Below are 20,557 nucleotides of genomic sequence, written 5' to 3'. Positions count from 1 at the left end.
AAAGTGAAGAGGCGTGTCCTGGGAGGAGCCCAAAGGATGAGTCGGGGCTGGGGTCGAGGGGTGCATGGCCGCTAACCCACACTTTTTGCCTAGATCTGGGACATCAAGGATTACTGCGTATTTGTTGGCCAGCAGCCACCACACCCCAGTGTGAGCAGTGCTGTCACTGAAATGGAAAACAAGTTCCGGGTGCTAATTCCTAAAAGGCTGCAGATCAGCACCCCTTACTACATTCCTTTGAAGGAGAAGGAGGTAGGGAGGTCACCGGAGCGTTGCTCAGAAAAACACCTTGAGTCCCACTGGGATGCTGGGCCCCTGGTTCCCTCCTGTCATCAGAATCCTCCTTGCTTTCTGTTCACGGCTGTCAGTGAAGTGAGAAAAGCTGTGCCAACCAGAAGTCACATCAGCAGTGAGCATCAACACGGGCACACCAGTACACGCACACACCCAGACACGCCCTCCCGCGAGCTTCAACACAGGCACACCAGCACACGAATACACGTGCACACCCAGACACACCCTCCCGCGAGCTTCAACACAGGCACACCAGCACACGAATACACGTGCACACCCAGACACGCCCTCCCGCGAGCTTCAACACAGGCACACCAGCACACGAATACACGCACACACCCAGACACGCCCTCCCACGAGCATCAACACGGGCACACCAGTACATGAATACATGTGCACACCCAGACACGCCCTCCCTCGAGCTTCAACACAGGCACACCAGCACACGCACACAGGTGCACACCCAGACACGCCCTCCCGCGAGCTTTGATCTCTGCACTGAGGACTCTGGGGTAATGACTTCTTATAAAAAATACAACATATAAATATTTTAATAAATGCAACACATTTGCATGGCTCAGTAATCACTTGATATTTCCATGCTGACTAAGGGAGTTGAGCAGCTTTTCAGATTAAAGCCACAACGTGATGGCACTGAATACCTGCCGAATGACCGAGGCTAAAAGGACGGGTGAGAGCCGGTGCTGGCAAGGAGCGTGCTTCTCGGCTGGGACTGGCACTGCTGCAGGGGGTGTCGGTGGCTGTCACCATTATGGAGAACCGTTTGACAGCAGCCACTGACGCCGAATATGTGCCTACTCTATGATCCAGCAGTTCCGCTCCTGGACTTACACCCAGGAGAAGTGCATGCACTCAAAGACACAAGCAAAGATGTTGACAGAAATACTGTGTGTGATAGCTCCACATTAGAAACGACTCACGCCTCTGGTGTAGGCTGGAAAACTAAATTGCGGTGTTCTCACACTACAGACTAGTGTCTGGCACTGGAACGAACAGGATACACTTCTCACTACAAAATGGGTAACTCTTCAAGCAATTTAAGCAAAAATCAAGCCTAGATGAGGATGTGTTGTGTTTCTAGAATGTGACACCAGGCAGATCTATCCTGTTAGAAGTGATTATTTCTCTGGGAGCAGTGGAGTGGTTGGAATGAGACCCCAGGGGGCTTCTGGGGCCTGACCACTGTTTCATCGCCTGGCTCTGATCATGTTTGTGCTCAACTTGTAGATGTTTATTCAGGGGTCCATTTAGTATGTATGCACTTGTCTGTTTAGTGCACATCAATGTAAGTTAAAACCATGTGGGGTGGATATTCGGCGCAGCAGTTAAGACGTAGCTTGCGAGGCCTGCATTCCTAGTTGGAGCACCTGGGTGTGAGTCCCAGCGCTGCTCCCCACTCCAGCTTCCTGCTGATGTGCACTCCGGGAGGCAGCGGTGAGGCTGAAGTTCTTGGGTCCCTGCCACACATGGGAGACCTCAATGGAGTTCCCAGCGCCCAGCTTGAGCCTGGACCAGCCCTGGATGTGCAGGATTTTTTTAAAAAAGGGTTTATTTATTCGAAAGAATTAGAGAAGGAGAAACAGAAATCTTCCATCTGCTAGTTCACTCCCGAAATGGCCTCAACAGCCAGGGCTGGGCCAGACTGAAGCCAGGAGCCAGGAGATTCTTCCAGGTCTCCTGTGTGGGTGCAGGGGCCCAGGACCATCCTCTGCTGCTTTCCCAGGCCATAGCAGGGAGCTGGATCAGAAGTGGAGCAGCCAGTACTTGAACCAGTGCCCATTTGGGATGTCGCATAGCGGGCGGTGGCTTTACCCGCTACACCACAGTGCTGGTCCCAGCTGTGCAGGAATTTGGGGAGTGAACCAGTAGATGGGAGGTCTCTATCTTAGAGTGCACATTAGCAGGAAGTTGGAATGGGGAGCGGGGCTGGAACTCAAACTGAGGCACTCTGATAAGATGTGCAGGTGTCCCAAGTGGTGTCTTAGCTACTGTCACCACCTGCTGTCACCTTGCTTTTCATATTCCATGATACATCTTAGAGACCTTTGCAGCTCACTTCTCTCTCCCCTCCCGCCCCCTCCCCTCCCTTCTCCTCTTCTCTCAACTGTGCACTAAGCCGTAGGATATACTATTGAAATAATCCCCTTTTAAGAGAAAATTGTGTTTTTTTATACAAATCATAAACAAAAGCCAATGTTATTTCACATAAGGGAAAACAGGTATGTAGATAAATTCCTAGAAGCGGGATTGCTAGGCGAAAGAGTTAGACCTTTCCAGTCTTGATGGGCATCTTGCAGTCTTAGGTTCCCCCCCCCCCCTTTTTTAGTTTGTTTATTTATTTTTGTTATTTTATTTATCTGAAAGAGTTACAGAGAGAGGTAAAGATATAGAGCTAGGGAGAGAGAGGTCTTCCATTCCACTGGTTCACTACCCAAATGACCACAATGGCCAGAGCTGAGCTGATCCGGAGCCAGGAGCTTCTTCCGGGTCTCCCTTATGGGTGCAGGGGCCCAAGGAATTGGGCCATCTTCTACTGCTTTCCCAGGCCATAGCAGAGAGCTGGATCAGAAGTGGAACAGCTGGGACTCGAACCGGCGCCCGTATGGGATGCTGGCACTGCGGGCTGGGGCTTTAACCCACTGCTCCACAGCACTGGCTTTAGGTCCCTTTTAAATCTGCACTATAAATATATTGTGTTCAGTCTAGTTTTAATAGAAGTTCACTGTATTCAATTCTGTTGAAAATTGATTACCCATGGGTTCAATATAGAAGGAATTTATAATGTTAGTATGATCACTCTACCACTGGAGCCATCACCTGCTGCCTCTCAGGATCGTGGTAGCAAGCAGCTGAACTGGAAGTGGAGGAGCTGGAACCCAAGTCAAGCACTCTGATGTGGGATGCTTAAGGACTGAGTGGTGGCCTACCCTGCCGTGTCACAGCACCTGGCCCATAATGATACACTTTTTTTTTTTTTTTAAGATTTATTTATTTATTTATAAACAAAAGCCAATGTTATTTCACATAAGGGAAAATAGGTATGTAGATAAAGTCCTAGAAGCAGGATTGCTTTGATTACACAGAGAGAGGAGAGGCAGAGAGAGAGAGAGAGGTGTCTTCCATCTGGTGGTTCACTCCCCAATTGACTGCAACGGCTGGAGCTGCGCCAATCTGAAGCCATGAGCCAGGAGCTTCCTCCGGGTCTCCCGCATGGGTGCGGGGCCCAAGCACTTGGACCATTTTCTGCTGCACTCCCAGGCCATAACAGAGAGCTGGATCAGAAGAGGAGCAGCTGGGACTAGAACCGGCACCCATATGGGATGCCGGCGCTTCAGGCCAGGGCGTTAACCCGCTGCGCCACAGTACCGGCCCCCATAATCCATAATGATATACTTTTAACAAACAGGACTGTATTTTCTGTGACCCGATTCTCTGTTTCATCAAATATTTTTTCCTTTGTAGAACTTGGCTGATATTATTTTAATTAGACAAGTCGTAACCTATATATTTATGCCGTGCAGTGTGGAATTTTTGGCTCAGACAAGTCAACATTCCATATGACCTCACTTTCGTGGTGAGACACTTGAAATTCCCTCCTGGTTGTTTTGAAGCGCACAGTGTGATTGACCGTAGTCGCCCGTTTTGTGTGGTAGATTTCAAAACTCTCCTTTGCCTGAAACTCCTCCCTCAGACCCGCCGCTCCTCATCTCCCGCCCCCATACCTGGTCAGGCGGCGTGGTACGTGCTTGTCTTTCTGTGCGGGCGTCTCATTCTCATGGCGTCTTCCAGGCTCCCCACGCTGTTGCAGATGAGTTTCCTTCTTTGCCGTCGTGTGCACACACCACACGTTCCAACCCATTCACCCGTGGGTGGGCGCTTGGTTGGTGCTGTTAGCCGTTGTCAGTAGTGCTGCAGTCAGCTTGGGAGTGCGGGTGTCCCCCGCGCATGCTGATTTCAGCTCCCTGGGCTGTAACCGGGAAGTGGGATTGCTGGATCCTATGGTCGTTCTGTTTTTAGTTTTTAAGGAACCTCCACACGATTTTCCAAAATCGTTTAGCTAATTTACATTCCCACCAAAAGTGCTTAAGCGTTCCCTTGTTTACCGCACTTGTTAGCTTCTTTTCTATAATAGCCATTCTAGTAGGTGGAAGGTAATATCTCATTGTGGTTTAATTTATTTCCATGTATTGATTTTTTCATTTATTTATTTTCATTTTACTTGAATGACAGAGGTATTCCATCTGCCAGTTCACTCCCCAAAGCCTGGCATAGCCCAGGCTGCGCTGGGCCAAAGCCAGGAGCCCACAATGCAATACAGGTGTCCCACGTGTGTGGCAGGAATTCAAGTGTGCGATCCACCACCTGCTGCTTCCCAGGGTGTGCGCTGGCAGTGGGCTAAGCTGGATCAGAAGTGGCAGAGCCAGAGCCTGAATCAGGCACTCCGATGCAGGATGCAGGCTAGCCCAGTGGCGAGCAGCCAGTGTGCCAGTGCCCGCCCTCGGCACTGTGGCTTCAATGTGCGTTTTACGGATCAGCAATGCTGAGCATTTTTGCATGGACATGTTGGCCATTTGTGTGTCTTCTTTTGAGAAATGTCTGTTCATTCCTTTGTTGTTCTTTAAGTGGGTTACTTGTTTTCTTCTGTGAATGGCTTCCCTCCCGCAGCAGCGTTTGGTTTGGTGCAGTCCCGTGTGTCTGCCCCCACTGCTGTGCTGTCCTTTCAGGGTCACATCCAAGGACTCACTGCCTACGTCAGTGCCATGGAGCTTTCCATTGATGTTTTATTCTCCAATAGCTTTTTAAAATGAATTTATCTTTTTTAACTTAAAAAGCCAGCATTGTGGGATAGTAATAGAGAGCATTCCATACAGCTCTCTGCTTCAGATCTTAGGGTCGAGTCTGAGTCCATTCTGGGTCCGTTCTGGGTTGACTTGTGTGTGGTGTGAGGAGTTTCTGTTAATTTCGTTCACAAAGATAAGGTTATGTGGTGAAGCTTTTTGAAATCCGTGCGTGGTGTTCGTCCTGCGTGTGGACGTCCAGTTCTCCCTGCCGTTGGCTGCAGAGGCTCTCCTTTCCCTGTTGTTCTTGGCACCTTTGTCCGAAGTCAATGGACTGCAAACACGTGGGTTTATTTCTGGGGTTTCTATTCGTTGGTTTGGTTTACGTGTCTGTTTTTGTGCTAGTACTGCGTGATTTTGATTACAATAGCTTTATAATAGATGTTTTTAAAAACATATTTATTTGAAAGACAGTTACAGAGAGAGAGGGAGAGAGAGAGCTTCCATCCGCTGGTTTGCTCCCCATATGGGCAAAGCCAGGAGTCAGAAGCCTCATCTGGGTCTCCCACAAGGGTGACAGGAGCCCAAGCAGTTGGGCTGTCGTCTGCTGCCTTCCTGGCGCACCATCAGGGAGCCGGATCCAAAGTGGAGCAGCTGGGACATGAACTGGTGCCCACATGAGATGCCGGCGCCACAGGTGATGGCTTCACCGGTTAACGCCACCGTGCCAGCCCCTGTAAATATTTTAAAATCAGAGAGTGTGATACTTCCAGTCTGTTTTTTCCCCCCTGAGATTTTTTTGGCTTGTTTGGGGTCTTTTGTGATTCCATAGAAATTTAAGGGGCTATTTTTTTCAATTTCTGTGAGAAATGGTATTGGAATTTTGGTAGGGATTATGTTGGATCTGAGATTACTTGAGGTTGCATGGACATCTTAACCATAATTTTGAATTAATTAATTATTCCAATCCATGAACAGAGATAGTTTTCCGTATTCAATTTCTTTCATCAGTTTTGGATAGTTTTCAGTACGTAGGCCTTTCATCTCCTTGGTTAAGTTTACCTCAAAGTATTTTTCTTGTTGCCATTGTAAGTGAGGTTGTTTATAGATTTCCTTTGTTGGTAATTCATCACTAGTGTACGTATGCACTTCAAAAGGTTCATGAAAAATGGAGTTAAAATACAAGTTTATTTTGTGAACAACTTTTTGAAATCCATGCATATTTTTGTCATAATAAACATTTTTCATGGGCCGGCGCTGTGGCTCAATAGGTTAATCCTCCGCTGCAGCGCCGGCATCCTGGGTTCTAGTCCAGGTCGGGGCACCGGGTTCTAGTCCTGGTTGCTCCTCTTCCAGTACAGCTCTCTGCCATGGCCTGGGAGTGTACTGGAGGATGGCCCAAGTGCTTGGGCCCTGCACCTGCATGGGAGACCAGGAGGAAGCACCTGGCTCCTGGCTTTGGATTGGCGAAGCGCGCTGGCCATAGCGGCCATTTGGAGTGAACCAACGGAAGGAAAATCTTTCTCTCTGTCTCTCTCTCACTAACTCTGCCTGTCAAAAATTTTTTTTCATGAATTTTTTGAAGACTTCTTGTGTGTATATTCCATTTTTAAACATGTTGACACTATCTCTGTAGGTGACACAATCTTGAACATAGAAAAAATCCTAAAGAATCCACAAAGAACTATTGGAACTAATAAATGAGTTCAACAAGATTGCATGGTACAAAATCAATATAAAAAATCAGTGTGTTCCTAAACAGTGGCAGTGAGCCATCTAAACTTGAATCTAAAAAATTTCATGTCCAATAGCATCAAAAGAGAATAAAATGGAACGAAGGGCTGGATGTTGAGCCTCGTGGCCCAGATGCCTGTATGTCATGTTGGGGTGCTTGCATTGCATTCTCGCCTCTGGCCCCTCGTTTCGGCATCTTGCCAATGGACAGCCCAGGAGGCAGTGCTGATGGTCAAGTGCCTGGGTTTCTGTCACCTGTGTGTGAGAACGGGATTGAATTCCTGGCTCCTGGGTTCAGTCCCAGCCATTGCAAGCACTTGTGGTGTGAACCATTGGATGGGAACTCTGTTTCTCTCTCTGCCTCTCAAATAAATAAATAAATAAATAAAAAGTAGTACATTTCTAAGACTTGACTCAGTGAAGTTTATAGTTCTTTTTTTTTTTTGAGAAATTAAGAAACTGATCCAGAAATTCATATGGAAATGCAAGAGACCTAGAACAGTGAAAGAAAACTCTTAAAAAGCAGCAGAGCTGACGGGGCTGGCACTGTGGTGGAGTGGGTTAATCCTCCACCTGCAGTGCTGGCATCCCATATGGGCGCTGGCTCTAGTCCTGATTGCTCTTCTTCTGATCCAGCTCTCTGCTGTGGCCTGGGAAAGCAGTGGAGGATGGCCCCAGTGCTGGGGCCCCTGCACCTGCGTGGGAGACCTGGAAGAAGTTCCTGGCTTCTGGCTTTGGATTGGCGCAGCTCCGACTATATAGTGGCCATCTGGGGGAGTGAACGAGCAAATGGAAGACCTTTCTCCCTGTCTCTCCTTCTCACTGTCTGTAACTCTACCTCTCAGATAAATAAAAAATATCTTTAAAAAGAACCAAAACAACAGAGCTGAAAGACTCACATGCTTAATTTCAAAACTTGACACCGAGCTGCCATGGTGATGACAGCGTGGCCCTGGCGTAAGGACAGGCACACAGGTCAGTGGGGCAGAGTGAAGAGTTGGAAGACAAGCCCTTACATCTGTGGTTGCTGGAGTCTTGACTAGGGCGTGAGACAAACAAGTTGAGGATAGAATACTCTTGTGTTTTATTTGTCAAACAAATGGTACTGGGACAAGTGTGCTTTACCACTGAAAGAATTCAGGGGCAGGCACTGTAGAGTAGCTGCCACTTGTGACTCCCTCTCGTGTCCCATCTTGGAGTGCCACACGTTCGAGTCCAGGCTAGCCAGCTTCCCATCCAGCTTCCTGTAAACTGGCTCAAGTACTTGGGCTCCTGCTACCCTTATGGGAGAGCTGAATGCGATTCCACACTTCTGGCTTTGGCCTGGCCTAGCCCTGGCTTCTGTGGCTATTTGACGAGTGAACCAGTGATTGGAAGATCTCTCTTTGTCTTTCAAGTCAATGAGAATAAATAAAAACCAAGAATTCATAATGAAAAAATGAATTTATACTTCTACCTTACAACATACACAAAAATTAACTCCAAATGAATTATAGACTTAAATGCAAGAGCTAAAATCATAAAACTCTTAGAAGCTTTGTGACCTTAGATTAGGCAGTATATCTTAGGTATGACACCAAAAACCCTAGCTACAAAATGAAAAATAAATTGGACGTCATCAAAATTAAAAACTTTTGAAAAAGATTTATTTATTTATTTGAAAGAGTTACAGAGAGTGAAGGAGAGACAGGGAAATGGAGAGAGAGGTCTTCCATCTGCTGGTTCACTACCCCAGTGGCTGCAATGGCCAAGGCTGGGCCAGGCCGAAGCCAGAAGCCAGGAGCCAGGAGCCAGGAGCTTTTTCTTGGTCTCCCACATGGGTGGCAGGAGCCCAAGCACTTGGGCCATCTTCCGCTGCTTTCCCAGGCCGTTGGCAGGGAGCTGGATTGGAGGTAGAATAGCCAGGACTTGGACCAGGGCTCACACGGGATGCCGACGTTGCAGGCAGTGACCCAATCCACTGCAACAAAACGCCAACACCTAAAAGCTTTTTTAATCAAGAAGTGAAAATATACAACCTTATAACATGGGTGAAAACATTTTTAAATTGTATATATTACAAGGGACCCATATCTAGAATATGTAAAGAACTCTTAAAACTTAATAATAAAAAAGATAAATAACCAATTAAAATATGGGCAAAGGAACTAAATGGACATTTCTTCAAAGAAGATATGTGAATGGCCATAGGTATATGAAACACTGCTGTGCATCATTAGCTATGGAAATGCACAGCAAAACCAGAATGAGATCCTGCTTCATACTCAGTAGATGGGCTACAGACAGTAACGTGTGAGCAGACTGGGACTCTCGTGTATCGCTGGGGACACTGTGAAACATGCCTCCAGTTTGGAAAATAGTCTCGTAGTTCCTTGAAAGATTAACCATGGAGTTACCAAATGGTCTAGGAATTCCACTATTTTATTTTTTAATTTTTTAAGATTTATTTATTTGAAAGAATTACAAGAGAGCGGGGATGGAAGGAGAGAGAGAGTGATTGATTTTGATTTTCCATCTGCTGGTTTATTCTCCAAGCGGCTGCAAGGGCCAGGGCTAGGCCAGGCCGAAGCCAGGGGCTTCGTCTGGGTCTCCCATGTGGGTGCAGGGGTCTAAGCACTGGGCCATCTTCAACTGCTTTTTCCAAGCCCTTAGCAGAGAGCTGGATCTGCAGTAGAGCAGATGGAGCATGTATGGGGCCCATGTGGGATGCCAGCACTGCATGCAGCAGCTTTACTGGCTATACCACAATTTTTTCTCTAGAAATTCTACTTATTTTATTTTATTTTTATGAGGCAGAGTTACAGACAGAGAGACAGAGAGAAAGGTCTTCCTTCCGTTGGTTCACCCCCCAAATGGCCGCTATGGCCAGCGCACTGCACCGATCCAAAGCCAGGAGCCAGGTGCTTCTCCTGGTCTCCCATGCGGGTACAGGGCCCAAGCACTTGGGCCATCCTCCACTGCCTTCCCTGGGCCACAGCAGAAAGCTGGACTGGAAGAGGAGCGACCGGGACGGAATCCGGTGCCCCGACCGGGACTAGAACCCACGGTGCCAGCACCACAGGCAGAGGATTAGCCTAGTGAGCCACAGCGTCAGCCCCAGAAATTCCAAGGGAGCCAGTGCTGTGCCGCAGCAGGTAAAGCTGCCACTTGGAGTGCCAGCATCCCATATGGGCACTGGTTCGAGTCCTGGCTGCTCCACTTCCAATCCAGCTTTCTGCTATGTCCTGGGAAAGCAGTAGAAGATGATCCAAGTCCTTGGGCCCCTGCACCCATATGGAAGACCTGGAAGAAGCTCCTGGATACTGGCTTTGGATCAGTGCAGCTCCACCTGTTGTGGCCAATTGGGGAGTGAACCAGCAGATGGAAGACTCCCCCCCCAACCTGCCTCTCTCTCTCTCTCTCTCTCTCTCTCTCTCTCTCTCTCTGCCTCTCTTCTCTCTATGTAACTCTGACTTTCAAATAAATATATCTTTAAAAAAGAACATGCCAAGAGAAATGAAGGCCTGTGCCCACATGAAATCGTGTATATGGATGTTTACAGCAGTATTATTCATAATACAAGGATACATCAAAAACAGTAGAAAATGGAATTAAAAGATATGTTTACTTGGATGCTAATACTTTGAAATGCATGTATACAAAAGAAACTTCAAGAATTTGTTATAAATGTCTATTGTGAAAACACTATACATGAATTTCAAATATTTTTCTGCTGCTTCCACTCCTGTGTGCCTTCTGATAAGCCTGCTTGATGGTTTTGCTGTAAATAGTTCTGTGCTGTCACCTGTAGGTCGTGATGGGCCAGACCATCTCTCTGGTTCCTCCGAAACTCCTGATTACCTGGAGAGGCCATTTGGATAGCGTGACTGACATCCTGTATGTGGACGGCTTCCAGGTGGTCATCAGTGCTGGCCAGGACCGGAACGTCAAGACGTGGAAACTCTCCGGTGATGCCATTGGTATGAGTCCCGCTGAAGCTCAGCTGTGCCCATGGCCCTTCTTGTCCCTATTAGGACATAAGCTGATGTGAACCTTGGGCCCTGGGGGGGGGGGGGTTTGAACCACGGCAGCTCTTTGCTCCAATAGTATATAGGATGTGAACCTGCCCAGTCATGCGTTCTACAGTCTGTCCATCCATCCACCCAGAGTATACCTCATGTATACTTAGAATCATGTGTCTATTAAGGCACACTCCTTTATGTTTTAAAAAATAAACCTAATTGTATTCTAACACACATAAATAAAAGTACACACACCAGAAAGTAAACTTGTATGCTATAAGGCATATCAAAGAACAGAAGCCAGCACTCTGGGGGCTACCCTCACACCCTTGCTATGGCAGTCCATCCCGGTTGTGTGTGTGTGTTTGGAACTTTGTGTGAATGGAGTCATGCAGTCAGTTCTCCTTTGTGTCTGGCTTCTTTCTCTGAATGTTATTGCACTGTTTGTGAAATCCATCCGTTTCTTGAGTGTAGTAGTTTACTCATTCTTATTGCTGAATACTATTCTCTTGAGGTACTATGATTGGTTTATCCATGCTACTGTTGGTTGACATTGGGATTGTTTCCAGCTATTTTGAGTTATTAAAATGCTGCTATGAATCCTCAAACAGTACTTTATACTTTGTGTGTCTGTGTGGGTGCAAACTGTTGAAATCTTTACTCAGTATAGAGTTGATCTTCTATATATATAAAGATAATTAAAAATGAATCAATGAAGAATGGGATGGGAGAGGGAGGAGGAGATGGGATGGTTTGTGGGTGGGAGGGAGGTGATGGGGGGAAGAACCGCTATAATCCAAGAGTTGTACTTTTGAAATTTGTATTTATTAAATAAAAGTTTCTATTTAAAAAAAGGGAATAATGCTGCTATGAACATTCTTACTCATTTTTTGGATGGTGAAAATGTAGGAATGGAATTGCTAACCATAGGATATAGATGAGGATACTTCAAAAAGTGTGGAAGGGGCTGGTGCTGTCGCACAGTGGGGAAAGCTGCCACCCGTGACACCAGCATCCCGTACGGGCACCAGTTTGAGTCCCGGTTGCTCCATTTCCAATCCAGCTCCCTGCTAGTGTGCCTGGGAAAGCAGCAGAAGTTGGCCCAGGTCCTTGTACCTGCATGGGAGACCTGATAGAAGCTCCTGGTTTCAGACCGGCCTAACCCCAGCTGTTGTGGCCGTTTGGGGAGTGAACTAGCTGATGGAAGTGCTCTCTGTCTCTCCCTCCCTCCCCCCGACCCCGTAAACTCTGTCTTTCAAATAAATCAATCTTAAAATAACTACAAAAAGTATGTGGAAAATTGAAATTAAAGATAAGGTTTTTTTGGGTGCAAAAAATTTGAAATTCTTATGTAGTTCTTTTATAATGCTTATTTTCAGTGAATTTTTTTTTTTTTTTGACAGAGTGGCACACTGTGTGAGAGACAGACAGAGAGAAAGGTCTTCTTTTTCCGTTGGTTCACCCCCCAATGGCTGTTGTGGCTGGCACACCGCACTGATCCAAAGCCAGGAGCCAGGTGCTTCTCCTGGTCTCCCATGCCAGTGCAGGGCCCAAGCACTTGGGTCATCATCCACTGCACTCCTGGGCCACAGCAGAGAGCTGGCCTGGAAGAGGGGCAATCGGGACAGAATCCGGTGCCCCGACCGGGACTAGAACCCAGGGTGCTGGCGCTGCAGGCAGAGGATTAGCCTAGTGAGCCGCGGCGCCAACCTTCAGTGAACTTATTGAAGACCCTCATAGACAGTCAGTCCCAGCTGATAATGCCAAATAGTTTTTCAAAGTGATGCCAGTTTGCATTCTGTATTAGCTGTGTACAAGAAGTCTCATTATTTTATATTTTTGCCAGCACTTGTTTTTGGTCAATGCTTTAAGCTTAAACCATTTTGATGGGTATTTAATGGAGTCTTATTGTGGTTTTACTTTGAATTTCTTTGACTAATGAGGTTGATCGCTTATTGATTGATTGCTCACTTGATACCCTGCTCAGCTATCGAGCTGTTGTCTTTTGGATTTGTAGGGGTTTTAGTACTTTCCAGGTATGAGTCTTTTGACAGTGGTCTTTTATAGATATTTCCTTCCATTTTATGACTTGCTTGCTTTTAAATCTCAGTAGTATCTTTTGATGAACAAAAGTTCTTAATTTTAAAGCAATCCATTTTTATCAGTCTCACTCTTTATGGTTTAATGTTTTTTAAAAATATTTTTTCAAAAATATCTTTTATTGTGGTAAAAAAACAAATAATGGGGCCGGCGCTGTAGCACAGCGGGTTAAGCTGCCATCTGCAGTGCCAGCATCCCATATGGGCGCCTGTTCGAGTCCCAGCTGCTCCACTTCTGATCCAGCTCCCTGCTAATGTGCCTGGGAAAGCAGAAGAAAATGTTCCAGGTCCTTGGGCTCCTGTCAGCCACGTGGGAGACGGATGAAGCTCCTGGCTCCTGGCTTTGGCCTGGCCCAGCCCTAGCTGTTGCGGCCATTTGGGGAGTGAACCAGCACTCTCTGTAACTCTGACTTTCATATAAATAAATCTTTAAAAAAAAAGTGAAATCTACCCTTTTAAGTTTTCAAGTATATGCTATTGTTAACTGTATACTTTGTTTTCGTTACTTTTGAAAGACAGACACAGAGACAGTGAGGAGGGGTGGGGGCATTTCTTCCCTCTGCTGCTTCGCTCCCCGAATATACACAGGAGCCAGGATGGGTCTTCCACATGGGTGACAAGAACCAAGTACTCGGGCCATCCTCCACTGCCTCTGAAGCACAGTAGCAGGGAGTGGGTCCCTCCCCTGGTCTCTCCTTCCTGACTCTATGTCTCCCCCCTCTCTCCTTCCCTCTCTCTCTTGTCCTTTTTCTCTTCCTCCTACCCCTCCTCCTCTCTGGCCTATTGATTTTTTTTTTTTTTATTTGGCAGAGTTAGTGAGAGAGAGACAGAGAGAAAGGTCTTCCTTCCGTTAGTTCACCCCCCAAATGGCCGCTATGGCCGGTGCTTCACTGATCCAAAGCCAGGAGCCGGCTGCCTCCTCCTGGTCTCCCATGCGGGTGCAGGGCCCAAGCACCTGGGCCATCCTCCACTGCCTTCCTGGGCCACAGCAGAGAGCTGGACTGGAAGAGCAACCGGGACTAGAACCCGGCGCCCATGTGGGATGCCGGCGCCACAGGCAGAGGATTAACCAAGTGAGCCCCTGGCTTATTGATTCTTGTGTGTTTAACCATTCTATGTGCTGGACCCAGGGATAAATGCCGCTTGGTCGTGAAGTTCGACCTTTCTTGGTAGGTGCTGTTGAACTTGGTCTGCTAGCATTCTGCTGAGGCTGTTTGCATCTCTCCTTCTCAGGGACATTGGCTGTGGTTCTTGGCAGTGTTTCCGCCTGGATTTGGTGTCAGGGTGACTGTGGCCTCCTTTCAGGAGCTCGTTATCTTTGCTGCCCCTGGTGTCTGCTGTATGCAGGCTTTGGGGGAGCTGCAGGGGGCTGCAGGGGGCTGCCCTAGAAAACCAGAAGGTTGAGCGCATGCCCCGCTGTTCCTCCCCCCCCCCCCCCCCCCCGCCCCGAGCTGCTCTGCCTGCCGCACCGCAGGTCCTGGGAGGCAGTAGCAGGCCGCCCAGCTCCCTTGTATTCCCTGGGGTCCCCCAGGCTTCAGCAGCCTGCCCTGGAACTGTATGTTTGAAAATGTCCTCGATGCACTTTTTTCTTGGATGGTAGTTTAGGCGGATATAGCATCCTCAGCTGACAGCAATTCTTCTAGTGCATTCTGGACCCTCTTATGTAAAACAAGTCTGTGGTCCCTCTCCTTGTCATTCCTTTGGCAGTAATCAGCCTTTTTCAATTTGTAGTTTTTCAGATTTATCTATTTATTTTGGATGTTTTGCATTTTGACTGTAGTTTGCCTAAGAATGTACTAATCTTTCTGTCACCCAGTGTGACGTTTAAAACTTAAGCCTTTTAAACCTTCAGTTCAGCAACATTCTCAGCCATTATTTCTAAATAACATCCTTTCTGGGGCTGTTAGTAGATATGTATCTAAGGAGTATTTTTAAAAATCTCATCTCATCTCAGCTTATCTCGTATTCTCTGTTCTGTATTGAACTCTTGGCTGTGTTTGGGATGATACTAGATGTTTTACAATTTATTATCTCTTTAGGAAATTTGGCCACTATTGAGTTTTATGTTTTGTTGTTTTAATTGCCAACTTGTGACTGGTGCTAGGGCGCAGCGGGTTAAGCTGCTGCCCGCAGTGCCGGCATCCCATATGGGTACCAGTTCGTCTCAGCTGCTCCACTTCCAATCCAATCACCTGCTAATGCACCTGGGAAAGCAGTATAAGATGGCCCAAGTGCTTGGGCTTCCGTACCCACGTGGGAGACCTGGATGAAGCTCCTGGCTTCTGCGTGGCCTAGGCCCTGGCCAATGTAGCCATTTGGGGAGTGAACCAGTGGATAGAATCTCTCTCTCTCTCTCTCTCTCTCTCTCTCTGTGTGTAATTCTGCCTTTCAAATAAGTAAATCTTTTTAAAACAATTGCCGACTTAGCAGTTATATATATATATATTTAAAGATTTATTTATTTATGGGAAAAGCAGAGTTAGAGATCTTCGATTTGCTGCCTTATCCCCCAAATGGCTGCAATGGCTGGAACTGGGCCACGCTGAAGCCAGGAGCTTGGAACTCCAACCAGGTCTCCCATGTGCGTGACAGGGATCCAAGTACTTGGGCCATGTTCTGCTGCTTTCCCAGGTGCATTAGCAGGGAGATGGATCAGAAGTGGAGCAGCTGGGACTTAGATGTTGCTCTTTGGGGATGCTGGTGTTGCAGGAGGTGGTTTAATCCACTGTGCACAGTGCTGGCCCCGTTTAGCGGCTTTATTAGGAGGTCAGATGTGTACTAGGACTTCACCCACTTTCTATGTGTACAGCTGGGTGTAGTTTGCCCCTAAGCTGTATCTCTGATCTTGTTCCCCACGGGCTTTGTGGGAAGCTTTGTGTTCCCCACGGGCTAGTTCTGCCATGGTTTTGGGCTCCCTTTTCACTTCCAGAAGATTTGATTTCCTCACTTTGGACATTTGTTTTCATAGTTATTATGTCCGTATATTGAGAATGAAGTGGGGACTGGGTAGATTCATATGTTTATCTAGTCGTCTATGTTTTGTTTTGTTTTTAAAGATTTATTTATTCATTTGAAAGGCAGAGATATGGAGAAACAGAGATCTTCCATCCACTGGTTCACTCCCCAAATGGCTGCAACGTTTGGAGCTGGGCCGATCAGAACCCAGGAGCTCAGAGCTTCCTCCGGGTCTCCCGTGTGGGTGCAGGGGCCCAAGGACTTGGGCCATCCTCTACTGTTTTCCTAGGTGCATTAGCAGGGAGCTGGATCAGAAGTGGGACAGCTGAGACTCAAACCAGTGACTATGTGGGATGCTGGCTCTGCAGGCAGAGGCTTAACCTACTATGCCATAGCACCAGCCCCAAGTCTGTTGTCTTAAGTGGATCTATCTGTATTTTTCCATCATGAGAAAATGCCCCCATGGATAGGGGTCGTGGTCGACGCCCCATGAATGCTTGACACCTCCTTTTTCCTGGACTCGCATCCTCCCGTGAGCAGAGTGAAGATACCTGTATTCTTTGATGATCTTGGTTTTGCTTTGAAAGATGCAGTAGTTTTCTGCCAAGTGGAGATGGAGTCACGTGGCCTCTCCCACAGGCTGAGGCTGAACCACAGCTGGCTGCTGGAGTGGGGGAGGGGTGCGGGGTGGGGAGCAGGGGGAGCAGCCAGGTCTCGAACCAATGCCCGCATGGGATGCTAGCACTGCAGGCGTCGGCTTTACCCGCTACCCCACGGCACAAGCCCCTAATCCAATATTTTTAAAATGTTATCCTGCCTTTTTTCTTCTATTAGCCTTTTTTTTTTTTAAAGATTTATTTATTTGAAAGAAAGAATTACAAGAGGCAGAGACAAAAGAAAGGTCCTCCATCTGTTGGTTCACTCCCCAGATGGCTGCAACGTTTGGAGCTGGGCCGATCAGAACCCAGGAGCTCAGAGCTTCCTCCGGGTCTCCCGTGTGGGTGCAGGGACCCAAGGACTTGGGCCATCCTCTACTGCTTTCCCAGGCCATAGCAGAGAGCTGGATCGGAAGTGGCGCAGTCAAGACTCAAACCAGCGCCCATATGGGATGCTTCAGGCCAGGGCTTTAACTGCTGTGCTACAGCACTGACCCTTCTATTAGCCTTTTAATTGTATCTTTTATATCCTTTTTCATGACTCCCTTCGGGATTACATTAGCTCCTGACATAGCACTACTTCCTTTGCGAGGATCTTCCCACTCTGGCTTTTTGTGTTGTTACTGTGTTTTATTTCTGTGTGCCTTCTGCCTTCCTGAGAGACGCTGTTACTGCTTGTGCTTCCAGCAGTCACCTTGTTTTTATGTTCACCCACATCTTGGTGGTTTTGGGAGGTCTCTATTCCCAGAGTTGTAGCACTCCATCTGTGGTCATTTCCCTTCCATCTAAAGAACTTCCTGCACTTCTTACAATGTTATCTGTCACTGATAAATTCTCTAAACTCTTATTTACCTCAAAGCATCTTTATTTTGTCTTAAAAGTTGAGACACTGTACAGGGTATAGAACTGTCCGCTGGCAGTTTCTTTTCTTTCAGCACTTAGAAGAATCATTCGGGGCTGGGTCTCGGGCTTAGCAGTTGAGATGCCGCCTGGGACGCCTGCTTCCCCTATTAGAGCCTGGGCTCAAGTCCTGGCGTGCAGTTCCAGCACAGACTGGGGGCAGCAGATGGTGGCTCGAGTGATTGGATCCCTGTCACCCACGGGGAGGCCTGGATTGAGCTCCTGGCTTTGGCTTGGCCCAGCCCTGCTGTGGTAGACATCTGGGGAATGAACCAGCTGTGCTGTTTCTCTCTCTCTCCGCCTTTCAAATAAATAAACATTTGAAAAGTCATTCAGTTGCTTTTGGGCTTCCATATTTTTGTTGCTTTTTTTTTTAAAGATTTATTTTGTTTATTTATTTGAAAGTTATAGTTACACTGAGAGAGGTCTTCCATCTGCTGGTTTGCTCTCCAGATGGCCACAATAGCCAGGGCTGTGCCACCCTGAAGCCAGGAGCTTCCTCTGGGTCTCCCACATGGGTGCAGGGGCCCAAGGACTTGGGCCATCCCCTACTGCTTTCCCAGGCCACAGCAGAGAGCTGGATCAGAACTGGAGCAGCCGAGACTTGAACTGGTGCCCATATGGGATACTGGCACTGCAGGCAGAGGCTTTTACCGGCTACACCATAGCACTGGCCTGTTTTATTATTTTTTTTCTTTCTTTTTTCTTTTTCTTTTCTTTTCTTTTTTCTTTTTTTTCTTTTTCTTTTTTTTTTTTTTGACAGGCAGAGTGGACAGTGAGAGAGAGAGACAGAGAGAAAGGTCTTCCTTTGCCATTGGTTCACCCTCCAATGGCCGCCGCGGCCGGTGTGCTGCGGCCGGCGCACCGCGCTGATCCGATGGCAGGAGCCAGGTACTTATCCTGGTCTCCCATGGGGTGCAGGGCCCAAGCACTTGGGCCATCCTCCACTGCACTCCCTGGCCACAGCAGAGAGCTGGCCTGGAAGAGGGGCAACCGGGACAGAATCCGGTGCCCCGACCTGGACTAGAACCTGGTGTGCTGGCGCCGCAAGGCTGAGGATTAGTCTAGTGAGCCGCGGCACCGGCCTGTTTTATTATTTTTTAAAACATTCTTCGGCAGGAGAGTAGCCGACCACTCACCATACCTGGCTTGGAAACAAAACTCGCATTTTTCTATTTGCACCCCCCCCCCCCCGTTCCTCCCGTGACTCCGGGCCATTTCATAGGTGAGCTACTTGAAGCCCAGGTGAGGGCCATTCATCACTGAGTCCTCTTTCTGTCTGTCTGCACGTGGGGCGGGAGCACCAGGTGTATCCTAGTGCCTGCCTCCTCCTGACATTTGTTGAGCACCTAGCTTAATACCTGGCATACAGTGGGCGCTTAATATTAGGGCAGGGGCGTGGGCCGGGGCTCAGGGTCACTGACTCTTGAGGGCTGGGGCAGAGGCATCATGCCAGTCTTTCCTGAGTGGGGTCTGTCGCATCACAGGGACATTCGGCCTGAGTATGTGGAAGAGACTCCAGGATGCCACCATGGACAGGGATCAAGAGGCAGGAGCAGGCTCCGAGGGGAAGGCCGACTCCACGGGCGCCGCGGGCAGGGCCCCGCAGCCCGAGCTGCAGTGAGTCAGCCCAGCCCACCGCCTCAACACCCTGCTCCCGGGTTGGGTAGTGCTGGGTGTGGGTGGGCAGGGCCCGTGGCTAAGACTCGAGAGCCCGGGCCCCCTGTAGTGCAGCTCAGCTGAGAGACTGAACAGTCGGAGTGGGAGAGGAGGCCCCCAGCAGTTGGATGGGCTTCACTTGGGAGGAGGCTCGGGGCTGTCGAGGTGGGCGCCTGGGTCCCTGCCCAGGGTTCAGCAGACGCTGGTCTACGTGCTGCTTGTCTCCCCCAACTCTGGCCACTCCATCTTGATTCCTAGCCAGTGTCAAATAATTTTGGTTCATCTAAAAAAAAAGCATTTATTGGGCTCCTGATTGCCAGGTGTGCTGGTTTCTAGAACCCCAAGACAACCCAGACCCAGGTCGCATCTCTGAGAACAGTCACCCAGGGAGGCGGACAGGTGGACTCCTGGCTGTGAGAGGGCTGGTTGGGAGGACGGGCTGCCTGACTGGATGGATCCAGGAAGGCTGACGTCACAGGAGAGGAGATTCTGGGGTGGGGTTGTGACGTGGAAAGGTGCTTATTGGGCACGCACAGAATCTCCATGGCTTGTGTGCTTGTGTAAAGGAGGCTACACTTTATAGTCGTGTGTGTGTGTGTGTGTGTGTGTGTGTGTGTCGGGGCTGAGCCAGGGTCCCTGGGCTGGGGGGGAAGGCTGGGGAGGGCCGGAAGGGCATGCGCGTGTGGGAGGAGCAGCGGGACATCACCCTTCTCGGTGATGGCTGGAGGAGGAAGCCTTGGAAGGGGAGCCTCTCTGGCTCCTGGGAGAGCCACCTGCTTCCAGTGGGCGAGCAGCTCTTGAAGGATCGCCCCTCGCAGCAGGGATCTTGCCGAGGTCCTGGGGTTCCAGCGGCGAGAGCAGGTGGTTCTTATGGACCTCCTGAGTTCGAGGGAGGATACGGAGGCCAAGGCATGGGCCAAGCTGCAGAGGATGGCCCAGGTGTCCCCGTGGACCCGAGAGCGCCCCCTGGGAGACATTGAGGACACCTGGAGCCAATGGGAATCTGAGGGCAAGCAGGTAAGGCTGGGTGGGGGGGGGCATGGGGAGGGGAGGAGGCCCCGGCTCTCTGCCTTCACTCTTGCCCATGACTTCTGCAGGTGAGCAAGGTCTTGGGAGCAGCATATAAGCCCAAGGAGCGGCTGCGGAGCGCCAAGCAGCTCACCACCGTGGTGCAGTACGGCTGGATGAAGCACCAGGTGGGGGCCTGGGGCAGAGGCCGCGTGACCCTGTGTGGGGAGGAGGTGCTCCTCGGGCTGGCAGGCAGGTGTCGCTGCTGTCCGTGGCTGTGCATCTGCACATCCGGGCATTTATCCTCAGGAGCAGCCCTGTGCCCTAGGGCCAGGCACCCCAGAGGGCTATCGTGATGGGGGTGTGGCTCTCTGGGGGCAGGAAGGAGAGGGGGTGTTGGCAAGGGCCAGAGGTGAACCCCATTCTCCCTCTTGCCTGGGCAGGGCACCCCT

General features: G+C 49.0%; 1 protein-coding gene across 9 annotated transcripts in view; it reads left to right on the top strand.

Annotated features, from left to right (window-relative positions):
- EFCAB8 (EF-hand calcium binding domain 8) overlaps nt 1–20,557 on the top strand; it is an 81,534-nt gene that overhangs the window by 60,028 nt on the left and 949 nt on the right. For 8 of the 9 annotated variants that reach the window (XM_070051921.1, XM_070051920.1, XM_008256115.4 and 5 more), the window contains 5 exons: nt 94–252; nt 10,618–10,786; nt 18,926–19,058; nt 19,916–20,114; nt 20,195–20,293. In XM_070051921.1, coding sequence (XP_069908022.1) covers nt 94–252; nt 10,618–10,786; nt 18,926–19,058; nt 19,916–20,114; nt 20,195–20,293 — 759 coding nt within the window. The remainder of the gene's footprint in view (nt 1–93; nt 253–10,617; nt 10,787–18,925; nt 19,059–19,915; nt 20,115–20,194; nt 20,294–20,557) is intronic. The other variant, XM_070051915.1, reaches the window with a different exon arrangement.

Source organism: Oryctolagus cuniculus, chromosome 11, assembly GCF_964237555.1.
Source record: "Oryctolagus cuniculus chromosome 11, mOryCun1.1, whole genome shotgun sequence".
Classification (NCBI taxonomy): Eukaryota; Metazoa; Chordata; class Mammalia; order Lagomorpha; family Leporidae; genus Oryctolagus; species Oryctolagus cuniculus.
Note: the sequence above shows the minus strand (reverse complement) of the source record. Positions and strands in the feature narration are given on the sequence as shown.